This window comes from Sebastes umbrosus, chromosome 14 (assembly GCF_015220745.1).
Source record: "Sebastes umbrosus isolate fSebUmb1 chromosome 14, fSebUmb1.pri, whole genome shotgun sequence".
NCBI classification, from domain to species: Eukaryota; Metazoa; Chordata; class Actinopteri; order Perciformes; family Sebastidae; genus Sebastes; species Sebastes umbrosus.
Genome location: NC_051282.1, coordinates 27,820,194 through 27,838,826, shown reverse-complemented (window position 1 = coordinate 27,838,826; position 18,633 = coordinate 27,820,194). Strand labels below are relative to the sequence as shown.

Genomic DNA, 18,633 nt, shown 5'->3' with positions numbered 1-18,633 from the left:
CCCATGATGCAACACTTATCATAAAAACATGAAGTAGAGCTAATGCACTTAGACTGTACTGGAACATGTAGATGCAAAGGGCACACTGGGAGGCTTCAGATTAAAATCAGTTACAGAAACTTGACATTTATTACAATGAAGCTGGTTGTTTTTTTTTACTTTTTGTAAGTTATTGTTGGCTGTGATTAAAAAAAACTTATAAAAGCATTTATCTGTTCATATAAGTGAATACTTTTTACTTTGAATTAGGATGGGAATCACCAGAGGCCCTATGATATATTATCGCAATACCTAAGTCACGATACGATCTCATTGTGATTTTTAAACATTTCTACATTGAATGTAATGTTATCTAAAAGATTTGGAGATCATTTTGAATTACTGTAATCATGGATTTAAAGACCTAATTATACAAAACAAGCCCAGAGGCACGTCCTTGTATTTAGCCACAGAACACAACAGGAAATATACAGTCAGTTTCCATTTGATTACGGGTACACCTGTAAAATCTGACGCAATCCAATACAACCAGCAATGCCATAAATTCTACCTTTACAAAGATAATATTAATTATTAATTGAACTATATGTTTATTATTGGGACTGTAGTCTGCAGTGTTGTTGAACTGGACTACATTATATTGAGGTGTTTCTTATGTGTTGCCCATCCTATTCACAAATGTGAGGTTGGAGGAATATTAGACATTTCTATATGTTCACCACCACTAACTTAGACCTCAGTAATAAACATACAGTGCAGTTGAATTAACACCTGACAGTTTTAACACATTGTAATCTAAGTAAATGAAAAATTAGTGGAAGATCTGTTGTATTGGATGGCTAATAAAGTGGCCAGGGAATCTATATATATTAGACTCACATTAGATTAACTCCATATGATATCTGAAATAAAAAACACTGAGCTATGTTTATGACAGTAATGCAGGACTGATGGATCACTGATGGATCTCAACGGTAAGCCAAAGTTCAAACATTACACAGAGAGGACAAATAACTTTCATATGGGGGGAAGAAAATACTTTTTATTACAAGATAAATCTAAACCTGACAAGGTCATGTCAACATAATTGACAATTCATAAACCCACAAGGTTTTTATAATACATTTGGCATAGAATCAAACTCTCCATCCATCCATCCATCTTCAACCGGAGAATTAAACTCTGAAATGTTAAATTAATTTACTAAATGATAATACAAACACTTTACAATCTTTGTAGATCTTCTGATATTCAAGCTTCGACCAAGCACCAATTTCAGTCTGTGGTTCAGGACTCAACAAATCGTAACAAGGTTCCTGACGTCGTAGGTATGCTGGGAAGAAAACAGAATTTATTCAGTAAATGAAGATGCAACAAACTGGAGGATTCCCCAAGAGCCGGAGAGGAGTCACAAGTTATAAAACAACAGTTGCCTTGAGTTGAGATTTTGCAAACATAGCTTTTACTTTATCATGTCATGATTATGGGGATCAAGTTGGCTGTTTTTTTTTGTGATTAAATTTTATTTATTTTCAAGATATGCATTGGAATGTTTTGCAATAAAGGAAATAGTTGGCTGTTTCTGAAGGTTTTGACAACGACAAGCACATATTTGTAACACCTGAGAGCCAGCTTCTAGCCTGAGGGTTGTTAAACCCCTCAATTACTGAACGGAGAGGATCATAAATGGGAGAGCAGCTGCATAAAGTACCTGTCCTTTTCATTTGACAGCTGGGTAAACGCTGACTCACTGCTAAACCTCAAATTAAAAATCAACTCTTGTCAGAATCGACAGCATGCAACTCGTATACAAACAAATGTTACCTCTCCACCAGCTCTGCACCAACAATGTCATGGATGTGGTATTTCATGTGGAATTTCACGTGTGACGTTGTTCGCCGTTCCTCGAGCTCTGCCTTTAAGACTTCGCTATATTTGGCCTTCTTCACCATGCCGAGCACGGCTTTACGACCTGACAGGAAGAGCAGTAAGGTGGTTAGAAAACAAACAGTCCTCCAATTAGCAAGGCGCTGTCAAAAATCTTGTAAAATGAGAAATTTGCATGTGACATCTGTAAAGCAAAGTAGTGTTGAGACTTCCTGTTTTTTCGTAACACCCACCTTGTATAAAGTACTTGGTGAATTTGCCTGAGTTGGGAATGGAAAGCCACCAGCTGCCAGCGTCCCTCACAGTCAGGACCCCCGACTTAACCAGCTGCCTGGAGGGTGAGAAAATAAAGTATGTGCTGATCTTTGAAAGTATATTTTCACACACTCTAAACGTAAAAAAAAAGCAGGCGCCAAACACATGAGAAGACACTTATTAAAGCCATTTAGGTGCTCGGTGTGAAGTTTTTAAAACAATGACTCATTTTGGAAATAAACATAACCTGAGATAGATAACGGAGTCTTTCATATATTATCTCAGTCTGTGAAGAGGAACTCAGTGACTAATTTTTTGGAAGTAAACATAACATGAGATAGATAACAGAGTCTTTCATACGTTATCTCAGAGTCTGTGAAGAGGAACTCCTTGAGCATCTTGTCTTTGCTGAAGCTCAGCTCTTTGCAAGGAGACGACAATTTCTCCAAAAACTTCTCCACTGACGCTAGTGTCGCTCTGCCTTCCTCTGCTGCCAGCACTTTGGCCTTGTAATCTGTAGCAAAAACCAGCCCGAAAGCGTCCGCATCAAACCCCAGCTGGAACATCAGCAGTTCTCCTTGTTCCCGCAGTTTATTCTGTGGACCACAGGGAGGAAAGTGGGTTGTGTTTTCACATTTAGATGGAGACACACATATGACCTTTCTGACACTAAATTGCAATCTTACCAGCTCCTTGTCCACCAAAGTCTTGTCATTGTGTATGCTGTAGAGTTGGTGCTGAAGAACAATCTGAGGTAAGGCGTCATTGAAGAGCTTCCTGGGGAACAGTGTCATGAGGTACTCGAGGGTGGATCTGATGTCAGTCGGTCCTTTTAGGAGAAGCAATAAATGGAAAGTGAATTTTACATGCTTTAACGGGAAGATTGTAATTAGCTTTTTAGCAGTCAAACCTACCATCTCCATTACTGACAGCTCCAAACTTCTGTGTGTCTTTTCTTATTTTCTTCACCTTGAAAGTGTCTGAAATCAGAGCCCGTTTCCTGTTCATACCTGGAGGAAAAAAATGTGGTAGAGAAATCATGACTTGCAGAATAAACTTGTTCTTCCGCTGGATCTTGGCCAATAGATCAAAGGTCAGCTCAAGGGTGACCACAGCCTCATCATGGTAAGTGTTATTGTTAGTTTTTACCTTTGTGATCTATAGTCTCTAATCCAGCCACCTCTAACTACAACTTTCTTACAATTTTTAGGTTGGAAAAATCAAAAATGGGATTTTGTATCTCATATTTTTGACCGGAGTCGTTAAGACTTAGAAATAATAAAAACAATATTTTTATAAAAATAAACTCTATTTATAGAGCACTTATCAACACAGTATCTTATCTTCTTAGTATCTTATCATTGTGACTTACTATCTCAAAATTAAGACTTAGTATTTCATAATTTTAACTTGAAAAGTGAAGATTTGGACTTAATGACTTAGTATCTCTTGCTTTGAACTTAGAAATTTAAAAACGTTGACTTAATTTTGACCTAAATCCAAAAAAAATTAAGTTTAAAAAGTCAAAAATGTGATTTTGTATTTCATATTTTTGACCTGCGTCGTTAAGACTTAGTAATAATAAAAACAATATTTTTATAATAATAAACTTTATTTATAGAGCACTTATCAAAACAAAGTACCAAGTGCTTCACAGAGGGAAAATGAAATAAAATACCAAAGTGAATGATAAAATACATGAATAGCCAGATTAAAATGATAAACAAGAAATTACATCAATAAAATAAACTCAGATAAAATCAGGATATGTTTTCTGATAAAGGTATGTTTTTTTATTTAGTTGTAAAATGCTTTTCCATAATTTTGACTTAAAAGGCCAAATTTCTGACATATTTCTGACTTACAGTGAGTGTTTTTATTTTATTATTATTAAAATGATAAACAAGAAATTAAATCAAACTCAGATAGCAGCTCAGATAAAATACAATAAAATCCAGACAGCTGCTTTTCTCCTGCAGACACAACTGAAATACACAGACCCCATGTCAGATTTGTATCTGGGCATCACCATGACTTGCAAACAGTTGCTGAAAGAAACAGTTAAGTCAACCCCTTAGTTCTCCTTTTGTGAGACACTGACCTTTTCTGAGTCATAATTGTGTCATCATTTAGTTAGTTATATCACCGGAAGAAACTTTGTTCCCCTTTTAAAGACACCAGCTACCAGCTAGTTAATATTTTAACCCAAATTATAGCTCTAATAAAAAACCCAGACTGTCATATTGACTTTAGAAACACATTTTGATGAGACAAACACAATCTTGTTAGCCAAGCTAACCCAGCTAAAGCTACTCTGTGTGTCCACTGAACACATAAGCACATATTAGACAAGGCAAACTAGTTGAAACACTTACTTGGTCGCTGCTAAAAGCAAAACAATATCGGTATTCACATCGCTTTGGTCCCATTCAACACCAACACGTGTTCACAGCTCCAACAGACAACTTTAAAAAAGAGTCTTCTTCACACTGGTCTTTAGTAGTGATGGGAATTCAGGCTCTTTTTAGTGAGTCAGATCATTTGGCTCAGCTCACCAAGAAGAGCCGGTTCTTTCGGCTCCCAAACGGCTCTTCGTTTTTACCACTGCCTTTTTATAGTTCAGCCAAATTTAGCACTGTTTTGACCTATGATTAGTGTGTGTGCACATATATCACTTAAAAGGACTGTTTGTAACTTTCAGAAATGCTTGTTAACAGCGACACCTGTGGCCATTAAGTCAACGAAAGTCAGCTTGTGCTCGCTTGTGCTCGCTCTACATAGACATGAACGAGCATCGCTCAAACAGTGAGGAGACACACGTTAGCTAAAACCACAATATCACTCTTTATTTCACCTGTTTGGCAGTAATGTTAGCTGACCAGACGAAGGTCTCTCCATGAATCACTGCTGATCCTAGTGTTGGCTTCTCCTGCTTCAGCCTCCCGACCGCGGTCAGAGGGAACAGGGGAGACACCGGCACCTGGTCGGAGACGATAACGTTACAAGACACGGGAAACCCCTGTTGGTCTGGAGGAGCTGCAGCAGTTATTTCTGCACAAACGTCCACTGTACATTCACTAGATATTCTCAGAGCTAAACTAACTCTTCTGCAGTGTGGAGTGTGTGCGTGCATGCACGTGAGGTGGAGCGAGCTGAGTGAAGGCAGGCAGGCAGAGGAGCAGAGCTTTGGAGACAAAAGCTACGGTATCCCCCGCGTCTTCTGGCCACGGTCGGGGGGCTGGAGCAGGGAGACTTGACACTGTTTAACAGACGTGCTTCACTAGATAGAACTTTTTGGTTTTGGTGCTTCCTTGTAGTTTGTGTTGGCATCTGAACCTGAACAGCGTAGGCACACGCGAGCGCGCATGGGAAACCGACCCGGTAGATTTATACCTGTAAGAAGTTACAAACAGTCCCTTTAAGTAAAGAAAAAAAAAACGGCTTTCGGACGGGAGCCGGCTCTTATCGTTCACTTAAAAGAGCCGGCTCTTTCAACCGGTTCGTTCGTGACCAACACATCACTAGTCTTTACCGGAAGTGACGCGACTACCACCACCTAGCGGATTGGAGGAGAAACTGCGTATGCGGAAGTAGCGTTGAGTTTTGCTGTTAGCCTCGTTAGCCTAGCTTGTTGTGCTAGTTAGCTACCCAGCTATAGCGAGACGAATACAGTTACATATTCTGTATTATCTTGTTTTGTGTTGATTAGAAAAGATACTACAACATGGTCGTTATCTCACAAAGTCCCGTTTATTATTGTGAGTGACTGGAAATTGACAAAACGAAACGTTAGCTTTAAGCTACACGTTAGCTTTAGCTGTTAGCTGTTGTTGTTGTGAATGCTGATAAGGTACGTTACCTTCTCATTTAACGTTATTACGATATTTAGCTAACAGGTTACAGGTTATTTAGTTTTAGTAGTAGTAAAGCCGTTTTTATAACACACATTTCCAAAGCAAACTACACAAAATAAGCTGTTTTTTGGGAAACCTTTATTAACCTAACATACAGCAGGCATGCACATCAACACACGTCTGTTTCTTCAATGCATTCAAGACAAACACCTGCATGTTTACATTATCATTACACATACATACACAATATTATTATTATTATTTACACAGATCACGATGTGCTCAATTGGGATAAGTTAAATCAAATAAACTTAGTTGATTCCATGCAAGAATGGATTCATAATAGAGTATAAACTAGTATGCTATGAGCATCTATTATGTTTAATATGAGGCATACAGTTCTATATTCACAATGCACAAATAGTGGGTAGGGACTTGTGTTAGCATAAAACAGTTATTGCACTTGTAGCAGTATTAAAAAAAGGTAGTAAAGCAGTTTTTATAACGCACATTGCCAAAGCAAACTTCACAAAATAAGCTGTTTTTTGGGAACCTTTATTAACCTAACATACAGCAGGCATGCACATCAACACACGTCTGTTTCTTCAATGCATTCAAGACAAACACCTGCATGTTTACATTATCATCACACATACATACACAATATTATTATTATTATTTACACAGATCACGATGTGCTCAATTGGGATAAGTTAAATCATATAAACTTAGTTGATTCCATGCAAGAATGGATTCATAATAGAGTATAAACTAGTATGCTATGAGCCTCTATTATATTTAATATGAGGCATATAGTTCTATATTCACAATGCACAAATAGTGGGTAGGGTCTTGTGTTAGCATAAAACAGTTATTGCACTTGTAGCGGTATTAAAAAAGGTAGTAGTAGTAAAGCAGTTTTTATAACGCACATTGCCAAAGCAAACTACACAAAATAGCTCTTTTTTGGAAACCTGTATTAATAATAAAGTAATAACATACAGCAGGTATGCACATAAACACACGTCTGTTTATTCAATGCATTCAAGACAAACACCTGCATGTTTACATTATCATTACACATACATACACACAATATTATTATTATTATTTACACAGATCACGATGTGCTCAATTGGGATACGTTAAATCAAATAAACTTTGTTGTTTCCATGCAAGAATAGATTCATAATAAAGTTAGATAAGTATAAACTAGTATGCTATGAGCATCTATTATGTTCAATATGAGGCATACAAAATACATTTATATATTCACAAATAGTGCGTAGGGACTTGTGTTAGCATAAAACAGTTATTGCACTTGTAGCAGAATTAAAAAAGGTAGTAGTAGTTAAGCAGTTTTTATAACGCACATTGTCAAAGCAAACTACACAAAAATAGCTATTTTTGGAAACCTTTATTTGCCCTAAGGCATACAGCAGGAATGAACATAAACACACGTCTGTTTATTCAATACATTCAAGACAAACACCTGCATGTTTACATTATGAATATGTCTGCATTCACATACATACACACAATATTATTATTATTATTTACACAGATCACGATGTGCTCAATTGGGATAAGTTCAATAAAATAAACTTTGTTGATTCCATGCAAGAATAGATTCATAATAGAGTTAGATAAGTATAAATTAGTATGATATGAGCATCTATTATGTTCAATAGGAGACATACAAAATAAAGCTCTATATTCAAAATGCATAAATAGTGGGTAGGGTAGCATAAAACAGTTATTGCACTTGTAGCAGCATAAAAAAAAAGGTTATAGCACTGTCTTTTTTGTGGAAAATATGAAAAAATCATCAATGCCATCAGTTTGTTTCATTGCTCTTTTCCCCACCAGATAGCAATGGACCAGCACAGATCCCACAATCCCAACTCCTTTTCTCAAAACCGCCAGTCAGGACACAAAAGAAATGGAGATGACAGTGGAAGAAGTCACTGGGAGAGTAAGCGCTCCGGACCAAACCACCAGCAGCAGCATCAGTCTTCGGGGCAAAACCCACTCAGCTCTCGGGGTTTGAGCATCAGAAGGGAGCTGTATGAAAGAGACTTTCCAGTGTACAAACAGCCTGTCGAAGTGGGATGTTTTTCCCTTGACTCTGAGCGTAGATTCTTTAATGACAGCAGGCAGTTGAGATACTATGTGGAACCTGACAAACATCCTAATTTTGACCTGAAGGATGGATACAAGGACCGCTATATAAAGAATCAGGCCAATGGGAAGGAGAAGCTTGACCACATGCTACGCTGGATCTTGGCCAATAGATCAAAGGTCAGCTCAAGGGCGACCACAGCCTCATCGGGGTAAGTGTTATTGTTAGTTTTTACCCCTTGTGATCTATAGTCTCTAACCAACCACCTCTAACTACAACTTCCCTGTTGGACACATATTCTTTGATCTTCCCAGTGCTTTAGATGTCGATTTTGTGACATGGCGTGGTCATCTGACCAAGCTGCTGACAACTCCCTATGAGACACGGGAGGGCTGGTTGCTGGCGGTCACCAAATTCAGAGGCACGCTTTACATCAGTGAAGTGGAAACAGAAGCTGCTCGTAGGGACCGAGAGAACCGCACCGAGAGACTTGAAGAGATGATGTACGGGGGATACAAGTTTGAGCAATACACATGTGCAGGTAGGTAGAGTATTAGCTGCTGTTTTCTTATCAGTTATTGATTACTGATCAGTCATCCTATTGATTAACCACCTTACATCGGCTCAGATATGACAATTCACAAGCATCACAATAAAAACATTTTGTTTTATATTGAATCATTCTATGGAAGCTTATTTCTGCCAGGAAAGGAAAACAACAGGTGAAATGTTCTTGATAAGAAAATAAAAGTACTCATGGTATTTCAAAACAATAAGATACTGAGTCATCACTTTATGATCCCGTCAAAAAATGTGACTTTCAAAGAGATAGTAAGAAAGTCAGTATTTTTTATGTTAGTATCTTATCATTATGACTTACTATCTCAAAATTATGACTCAGTATTTCATAATTTGAACTTGAAAAGTGAAGATTTGGACTTAATTACGATTTAGTATCCTGTGCTTTGAACTTAGAAAATTAAAAACTTTGACTTAATTTCGATCTGAGTCGTTAAGAATTAGTAATAATAAAAACAATAATTTTTATAATAATAAACTTTATTTATAGAGCACTTATCAAAACAAAGTACCAAGTGCTTCACAGAGAGAAAATAAAATAAAATACCAAAGTGAATGATAAAATACATGAATGGCACGATTAAAATGATAAACAAGAAATTAAATCAAACTCAGATAGTAGCTCAGATAAAATCAGAATATGCTTTCTGTTAAAAGTATGTTATTTTTATTTAGTTTTAAAATGCTTTTCCATAATTTTGACTTAAAAGGCCAAATTTCTGACATATTTCTGACTTACAGTGAGTGTTTTTTTTTTTAATTTGTATCAGTTTTTTTTCTTTTCCTGGCAGAAATTCATACATACAGTCTGTCTCATTTGAATACATTTAACACACAAATGATATACCCAAATCCACCCAAATCATATAAAAGCACATAGGATGATAAGCACATATATATATATTTATATATAAAAAGATAACGCTTCACCTTTGTCCATCCCTGTAGATACCGTCCACAGCTTACCTGACCCAGGCGGAGTGGTTAACACTAATGAGGCCTTCTGCACTGTGGTGCAAACGCGGCTCGCAGATCACAGACTCCTGTTCTCCGGTGAGGTGGACTGCCGGGATAAAGATCCCAACGCTCCGGCTCCTCCTGCATGCTACGTGGAGCTGAAGACCTCTGCGGAGATCTGCACCCCCAAACAGCGCAGCAACTTCCACAGGTACATGATGAAACAGCAAAAAAAATCACATAATTCACTTTTTCATGTCATGTTGTTTATTGGATATTTGGTTTTACCTACTCTAAGCTCTTTTAATCCTCATTTTGATGCTCCTCAGGTTCAAACTGCTGAAGTGGTGGGCTCAGTCTTTTCTCCCCGGAGTACCCCGTGTTGTGGCAGGTTTCCGGGATCACGAAGGAAGGATTGTGACCGTGGACACTTTTCCCATCTCTAAGATTTCACAGCTAATCAAGGTACAGTTAAGTTGTTTTCAGTGATTAACAACCAGGTGGCAACCTTCGGGTCTGAGAAGTGAAGCCAAGATCCTTAAACTTGCATTCTTTCTAATAGCCAGCAGGGGGCGACTCCTCTGGTTGCAAAAAGAAGTCTGATTGTATAAAAGTCTATGAGAAAATGAGCCTACTTCTCACTTGATTTATTACCTCAGTAAACATTGTAAACATGAGTTTATGGTCTCAATCACTAGTTTCAAGTCTTCTTCAATACAGCATGATGTTCATTTAGTAAATTAAGGTCCCATTTAGAGTCAAATGGACCACAAAGCAGGGGATGCTCTAGGGCGTGGCTACCTTGTGATTGACAGGTCTCTACCACGGCGTTGTCCGGTCTGGGAGTTGTCCGTGTTTTCGTCTTACAGCTTCAACCCTTTCACAGTGTGTTTCAGTTCATGAAAGTTAATTATAACCTTTTTGGTTCCCTAAAATGTTTTATTCAGCGTTCGGTTGTACTTAGTTCCACCCGCTTGGGGGTGACATCATGGTGACGACGTCCACTTCTTATATATGTCTATGTGTAACGAATGGTCATCAGAAATGTATCTAAACATTGAGAAATCTATTTTGATCTTTTTTTTCAAATAAAAATTTATTGGATGTGATTAAATAAAAGATTAACTCAAAAATATGTTTCTGTCTTGGACAGAGTGAACAAAACTGCTGGAAACCAACAGTCTGTATGAACTTTTGCGCTGACTTCCTGTCTTTTGTGAAGCGTTTCGCTACTGAAGACAATCCAGGGTGAGTTGCAATGACAGACTACGTTTTTAAGTAAAGTAAAGTACATTTTAAGTAAATATATTTTATGAATCATTGTTGTCCCTTCCAGTGTGGTGTACCTGTTCTCCTGCGAGCCCCACAGAGATGTGACCTACTCCGTCCACAAGGACTCCGAGTATACATTCCTCCCAAAATGGTATGTGGATGGGATGACCAGTAGTCAAGACTCACGCCATTAGCCCAGAGCCCAACCAACTCAACTCATCTGGGACAGTTAATTCAGACCTCCAATGGAGGATTGTTGACCAAAATACATTGGAGTTTAATGTTTATACAGTTTTAGAGTCTCTGGGTGGATCTGAGTGAACTGATTTTGTGTCACTGATCGCAACCACATGTTCCTCTGGTATTCGTTTTCTTTTATTTGTTCAGCATTTAAAACGGAACCATAATTTTTCATCTTGCATGTGTTGAATTTAAGTAAAACAGTTAATATGCACTGATGTCAATATTGTTCCTCAGACTTTATTATAACAATAATTCAAACCCACAAGACAGTGGTATGTTAATTGAAACAAAATTAGAAACAATATTTGTTAAAAAAGATTGTGATGTAAATAAACAAAGATGACTTCAAGTAAGTATTGCATCCGCAGTTACAAGTTTTTTTTTCATGTAAACTGTTAAGACAAAACATTTCATTTATGAAGAAGACCGTTATTAATATGGTGTAGTCTAGTTGCTATTGCAGCACTGCCTTTGCCGTTGTTTTATGACAAATAGTGACACATTCACCAGCTTTCGAACACCTGACTTGTTCAGAGCTTTCTGCTTTTTCACACTTTCTATCCTCAGATTTTCGTTTCAATGATCTGCCTTACCTTACCAGACATTTATTGCCTCACTCTTTGCCATTTTTTTTTTCATAAACACCTTTGTGTGAAAGCTACATTTCAATCCCCCAACTTGAAATATACATTTATTTGATATTATGAATTAAAAAGGAACAAAAATTACCCATAATTAATTTTGTAGCTGGTATATAGTTCACTGATATGCACATATAAGGTGTGTGAGACAGCAAAAAGGTCTGAAACTTAATAGTGGAGGAGCTCATATCTGGTAAATAATGTCTATTTTTTGGTAAATTGACAGTATCCTCACACCTTGCAACTAGGCTACACCACTGGCACTAATTAATACAGTAAACAGTCAAAAGGATGTTATCTCCTAAATGTGATCTTACAAAGTGATACTGAGCAGCACCTCGTGTAATGATTAAAACTCAAGTTAACAAATGAAACAACCAGTTCAACAGCGACAAAAGGAGTGTATCAACTTTCTAAATGGTTTCAAGGTGAAAGGCAGCAGAAACTTCCATTCATCAAATCAGAGAAAGAGCTTTGTGATACACAAATAGTGTAAATTACTGCAAACCCTGAATACCAACTACTACTACTACTAGTACTACTAGCAGGACACTGAGATAAATAATGGAAGACACCTGCGTGACAAAATGTTCTTACGAACCAATAAAATCATGAGTACACGGTTAAATGAGTTGTGGGTTCGTGTAAATCATCAACAGTCATCACAGCATTTATATCAGTTCATAGTTCAGTTATTCAGATACAATTTAGAGGCACTTAGCACCTACTGCAGTATTGGTACACATGCGAGTTTGACTCGGTTTCAGTTTGTTAAGCCCTCATTCCCATTTATATTAAATTCATTTTTACGTAATAATAATTGTTAAAATCAAAACCTAGGTGGAAAAAGTAGGTGCAGATTTTACACACAAGTCTATAAATATGAGGTTATTGTTATTACTGCTAATATGTGTGTGATGACATCTAAAGTCGGCACAGGAATTTCATGAGGTTTCTCTCAAACTCAGTTAAATTCACATTTAAAACACAAGACGGAGTGTGTGAGGAATGGTCCAGTAGCTTAGCTTATCTTATTGGTAGTAGTTGAGGAAAAGTTTTGGAAATGCGCTTATTCGCTTTTATAGCAGAGGTTTCGATGAGCGGACTCGTGTTTGTGACTGTTAAATATGAAGCTAAAGCAGTTGGCTAACTTAGCTTAGCATAAGGACTGGAGACGGGTAAACTGTCTAGCTGGAGGTAACAAAATCCAGCTACCAGCACCTCTAAAGCTCACTTATTTACATGTTGTATCTTTGAAGTTTAAAACCGACAAATCAACGTTTTACGGGTCAAACTATTTCTTTGTCCGGACCAGTATATTTCCTGGATGAGTGGTATCAATCTTCTCATCTCAACTCTAACGGCGAATAAGCGTATTTCCCCTAATGCCATATGATGTCAACTTTTCCTTTACGAAATACTGTGATGCTTTTCCCAATTAGTTTTAAAATCTCAGCTGGTGAGATTACATAGGTCAGTCTGCACAAATGGAACAAATGGAGTTAAAGGTTTAGAAAGAGAGGGTATTATAAGTATCACACCCAGCTCTGGTTGTGTTTGTGAGTGTGGGAATCTGTGACCCCAAAAAGGCACCAATCCTCTCTCTTATTACAACAGTTATGTGACTTAAACAACTCCTGGCATCAACATATCATCGGTGGGCATTGATAAAACCTACTGACGAGGAGTGTACTACTAACGCAGTACTGTATTCAAGTAGGTGTTTGGTCACTGCTTCAGTTTCTTGTTCAGGCCCATGACTTTGAAGGTAGCAGCGGTGATCTTCTCGTAAACAACGAACATGAGGGCGGCCGTCAGTACCGTCTGTAGCAGCTTGGCCTCCAGGCCTTTGTACAAACCAAAGAAACCAAACCTCCTGTAACAAAGGGAGCAGATGTGTATTAATGATGAGCTACTATAACATCCTCTGTGTCGGTGTATTTGTGTTTGTAGCTGCACTCACTTGATTCTGTCCATTAGCAGGGAGAGAATGCTGGAGAGGCTTCCAATCGCACCGCCCTTACCATCACCTTTGTACTGGCCGAACTGATGAGAAAGCATTGAGCAGGTTAACTTGAGATTGAAGAAGTGACATTGTCATGAGGTCTTTTAAATAATCTCAGGGTTGGAAATTAACTTTTTTGACCACCTGTTTTACCATTGTTTTTTTGGCTGGTGAGTGAAGAAAATCTAGCAGCATTTGGCTGTTGGCTGGTGTTAATTTCCAATCCTACAGATACTGTGTGGTTTCCAATATATAGTGATTACAAAGGGCTTCATTAAAAAAAAATATAGTGAACTTTAATGCATAGATTTTCTATATTTTTACATATAATGTTTTTCCCAATTAAGTCTGAATGCTTTATTATTCTCTTGCCATCAAAAAACGTTATGTCAATGTAGATATAACAATGAAAAATATATAGAATATCAGCAGGCTTATCCTCTAACAGTGGCTAATGTGTGGAAAAAGTAAACAAATGGTTGACATTTTTCTATAACTTAGTATTATTTACCCTCAGGATGGCCTGAACTGTCTGAAGAGGAAATGTTGCGGTGGTAGCAATGGCCTTGGCAACGGCTCCAATGAGAAAGATCTCAGCTGAGGATATCTGTGGTAGGAGACAAAGATTTAACCCCATAACAAGGCTGATAGATCAGCTTTGGGAATATAGTATTCTACATAAACGTGTCTTTATTGTGTCCTCTCACCTTCTTCCCTCCCTTGCCTGCCCTCCTCTTCATGGCCTCATAAATCATGAACTGTACAGCCGGGTTGAGGACGAGGATGAGAGAGGGCAGGGTGCCGTTCCACAGAGTTCCCACACCCTCGTTGGCGATGATCTGTGAGAAAGCATCTGAGAGGGAAACACGGCAGGGTTTTACTACTGCGCAGTAACAAAACAAAAAAAACATGTCTGAACTGTTAAACTATAAGAAAGATATCACACACCAAAGATGCCTCTGTACTGGGTCTGCTGGATGTCCTCGTTCCTGAACTTTGCTCCCTGCAGCTTCAGTCGAGTGTTGACCACCCACATGGGAGTGGTCAGGATCACATTCACCACACCTGCATGAACAACAGACCGTTTCTTGAATCGTTCTTAATAAAAGGTACCACATGGAGTTTTTGACCTCCAGTAGCTCTATGGAGCAGCGCTTATGAGTGGCGAAATTAGCTTGGACTCTAAGAAACCGTGACGGACATTTTTCTCAATTTTCTTACATTTTAATGACCAAACCTTTCGTCGATTTCTCAAAAAAATGAATCGTCAGATTAATCAATAATGAAAATACTTGATAGTCACAGCCCTAATGCTAACAACACAGGTTTTAAAAATGTTTTTCTTTCAATGTTTTGAGGCAGAAAAAACTTGTCAAAATGTAAATATACTTTTTTTCTGTACTAGATGGTTTCCATCAGGTCATTAAGTAAGGGATAATGTACAGCGAGCCGGTCATTGTTGTGAAATAAACCCAGAGGGGGCGATGCAAAAACGGGATTCTTTCACAACAATGACCCGCTGGTTGTACATTATCCCGCTTATTACACGGCTACTTACTTAAGTAATCAATAATTTGACACAAAAAGGGTCCGCCAGAGTCCGACATCAGAGCTGGGCCCATAGCAACGGTCTGTTATACATAGCAACGGTCTAATATAAAGAAGTAACAGACCGTAGAATGCCGTGATTGACCAATCAGAATCAAGTATTCAACAAAGCCGTGTGATAATAATTATTAGTACGTGTGTTTACCTGATACGACCCCCATGAGCAGGTCTTTGCTGGGTCTGGACTGCCCTGGACCAGATGCCGCCGCCAGCTTCTTCAGCGTGTTGAAGGTGTAGAAGTAGACGAAGTTGGAGCAGCAGAGGCTGGAGATGACCGGTAACCAGCCTCTGTACAGAGACTGACTGGGAGAAGTGGTGGAGAATCAGACTTAGAAAACCAGCAAATATTCACACTGGAAAAGCAGGAACCAGAGAATATTTAGCATTTTGATTATAAAATTAACAAAATTGTTGCAGATTACTTTGTTGTTGATCCACTAATTGACAAATTGACTGTTTCAACTCTAGTTTAGACAGACTTTACTGATCATAAATCAAACCGAAAAGCTTCTATTTAAGAACAAAACGAGTCATAACTTGGTATAAGTTTAACTAAACACAAAACTCTACTTACAGGCCTTCTTCCTTTGCTATCTCAGCCAGGATGACGGGGGTAGAGTTAGACTTTCTCTTCTCATCCACTGAAAAACAAACACAAGAGTGGGAGAAGTCAGTAAACAGGTTCCCCTGAACTCGATGAATATATTAGGACAACTCCACCTAGATGATTTAACTGCCGTTTTCTGTGTCTCTGAAGAGTATTAATAAATGCATAAATACACACATTTAACAAATAAATGCAAAAATAAATTAATTAAAAAAATAATAAAATAAATACATAAATAAATAAAAGGGAAAATTTGAGTATTAGTGCCACATTGAGATTTCGAAAATAAAGTAATAATATGAAAAAAAAAGTCATATTATAAAGTAGTAATTTTATGTGTTATTTAATTTTTTTCTCGTAAAGTTATGACTATTCTCGTAATATTACGACTTTATTCTCGTAATATTACGACTTTTTTCTCGTAAAGTTATGACTTTATTCTTGTAATATTACAATATTTGTTCACATTAAGTTATGACTTTATTCTCGTAAAGTTATGACTTTTTTCTTGTAAAGTTTTGACTTTATTCTCGTAATATTCCAACTTTTTTTCTCGTAATATTATGACTTTATTCTGTAAATCTCAGATGTTTTTTCCCTCAATGTGGCCCTAATACTCCGTAGTTCATTTGCACTTTGGCCCTCACTGCATTAGACTTATATACTATATACTTAAACTATAAACTGTGTTACCTTCTTCACAATGCTCAATTGTTTTGCAGCTCCAGACAGATTTCTTTCTTTTTTTTGTGCCTCTTTTGATAGTAAAGGTTGCTGACCCCTGCTCTAGAGCAATACACTGAATTAGTGGACTATTCCTTTACATGCAGTTATGTGGTCACTGCATAATAAAGTGTGAAAGCCTTCACACTGGTTCACCTCTGTGTAGAGTTGCTGCTATCAGGTAATCTCTGTCCAAGATGATAAGACCTCCAACTCACCCTGCAGTCTGCTTTTAGCTGTGTCCAGAGGGAAGAAGACACTCATCGCTGTCACACTCCCCTAAAACACAAATGCATTGGAATGAAACACACAAAAAGGCTCAGTCAGATCAGTAAAACAGTTTGCAACACAAAGCTAACTTAAGATGTGTCTTTATTGCACTTGTATCTCTGCTCACCATTGCACCTGCCACAGCATGAACCAGCGTCTCGTAAGACAGCAGGCCGACAGCCGAGCCACCGTTGTCGGACATCTCTGCAGCTCTGCAGCCACTCGCACCGGTCAGATCAGACCACCGGTCAGAGACACAAACACCGGAGAGGAGCAGTGGAGGGATCCGAGGAGAGGTAGCTGCTGGTCGGGCTGGTTTCTGTAGCTGTTTGGGGGTGGATAAACTACAGAAACTAACACAGCTCTGACTCCATGGTGGTGTTTACCAGCTCAGAGGCAGCCAGAGAGAGAAAGCTGGAGAGGAAAGAGTCGAGGATTGTTTCCTCCCCAGTCTCCATTCATTGGTTAAAACCGTTAAACCGGTTGGTTGACAACTTCTTCTTCTTTTTCTTCTTCTTTTTCTTTTCTTCTTCCTTTTCTTCTTCTTCTTTTTCTTCTTCTTCTTCTTCTGTTGGTCATAAAGACGCACTACTGCTTCCTACTGAGTGGAGGGTGCAGCAGTGGATTAAAAAATACATAGAAATAATACATAATAAAATATACTTTTTGGACCACAATAGTTTTTTTTTGTAATTTTTTTTAAGCTTGCTTGCTGACTTTTAATGCAGGTGTTTTTTCAGTTTTCAGTTGTAGTTTTACAAACGAAGCCAGAGTATTTTTATAAATTAAAAGAAATAATATATAAATAAAATTAAACTAAAGTTAACTAAAATAAAACGTGAATAATATAATATTTAAGTTTTATTTTAGCCAATATTTGTTTAATTTTATATATATATATATATATATGCCCCACGATGTTAAAAAGAAAAAAGAAATAAATACATATATAAATAAATATACATATATAATATTTAAGTTTTGTTTGAGCTAATATTATTTTAATTTTTATATATATATATATATATATATATATGTATTTATTTTTTTTATTTTTTTTTATGTTATTTATTTATTTATTTTTAACATTGTGGAGCAAACAAAGCCAGAGTATTATTATTATATATTATTATTATAAATTAACAGGAATAAGATTAGCTGAAATAAAACTACTAAAAACTACTACTACTACAACTACTAAAAAATATTTTTCTTTTTAACATATCTAATTGTAATGTCATGTTTAAATAGTTCAGTCAGTCCTCTTTCTTTTCGAAGTTTTTCCCCATTAATATGACAAGAAAATAAAACATACATACATCTCGATAAATATCGAACTTGAAATTAGTAAAATCTTGATTTCTTTAGAAAGCTGTGTACCATGTTATTTTGTGTAATTTATATTTTATTTTCCAGAGCCTGCAGGGAATCATGAATATTTTCTATTATTACATTTTCTATTGAGATATTTTACTCAAGCAAAAGTAGTAATCAAAGATAGAATGTAACGAAATACATTTACTCATGTATTGTCCTTAGTTTTGAGGTATTTGTACTGTGTGTTTTCGATTCCACTAAATTTATTTCACAGCTATAGTTACAAGTAACTT

At 37.2% G+C, this 18,633-nt stretch overlaps 3 protein-coding genes across 4 annotated transcripts; 1 reads left to right on the top strand and 2 right to left on the bottom strand.

Annotated features, from left to right (window-relative positions):
* Positions 1-1,020: 1,020 nt before the first annotated feature.
* Positions 1,021-4,672, bottom strand: stk19 (serine/threonine kinase 19). The gene is made up of 7 exons (XM_037791090.1): positions 4,518-4,672; positions 3,057-3,152; positions 2,829-2,971; positions 2,503-2,738; positions 2,121-2,218; positions 1,825-1,972; positions 1,021-1,333 (listed from the first exon to the last, which is right to left on the bottom strand). Exons 2-7 carry the CDS (start codon positions 3,148-3,150, stop codon positions 1,288-1,290), a joined length of 765 nt encoding a protein of 254 aa, XP_037647018.1. The 5' UTR covers positions 3,151-3,152; positions 4,518-4,672; the 3' UTR covers positions 1,021-1,287.
* A 1,038-nt stretch (positions 4,673-5,710) lies between these two features.
* dxo (decapping exoribonuclease) lies at positions 5,711-11,522 on the top strand. 2 transcript variants are annotated; one of them, XM_037792289.1, is made up of 7 exons: positions 5,711-5,992; positions 7,870-8,329; positions 8,433-8,659; positions 9,646-9,865; positions 9,984-10,119; positions 10,808-10,902; positions 10,991-11,522. In XM_037792289.1, exons 2-7 carry the CDS (start codon positions 7,872-7,874, stop codon positions 11,118-11,120), a joined length of 1,266 nt encoding a protein of 421 aa, XP_037648217.1. In that variant the 5' UTR covers positions 5,711-5,992; positions 7,870-7,871; the 3' UTR covers positions 11,121-11,522. The 2 variants fall into 2 exon arrangements, with proteins under 2 accessions (XP_037648217.1, XP_037648216.1); XM_037792288.1 differs by having other exon boundaries at positions 7,866-8,329.
* LOC119501716 (peroxisomal membrane protein PMP34) lies at positions 11,393-17,577 on the bottom strand. The gene is made up of 9 exons (XM_037792290.1): positions 17,151-17,577; positions 16,972-17,032; positions 15,998-16,064; positions 15,569-15,726; positions 14,764-14,880; positions 14,523-14,668; positions 14,327-14,422; positions 13,774-13,856; positions 11,393-13,686 (listed from the first exon to the last, which is right to left on the bottom strand). The coding sequence occupies exons 1-9, from the start codon at positions 17,223-17,225 to the stop codon at positions 13,539-13,541; spliced, it is 951 nt and encodes a 316-aa protein (XP_037648218.1). The 5' UTR covers positions 17,226-17,577; the 3' UTR covers positions 11,393-13,538.
* Positions 17,578-18,633: the final 1,056 nt, after the last annotated feature.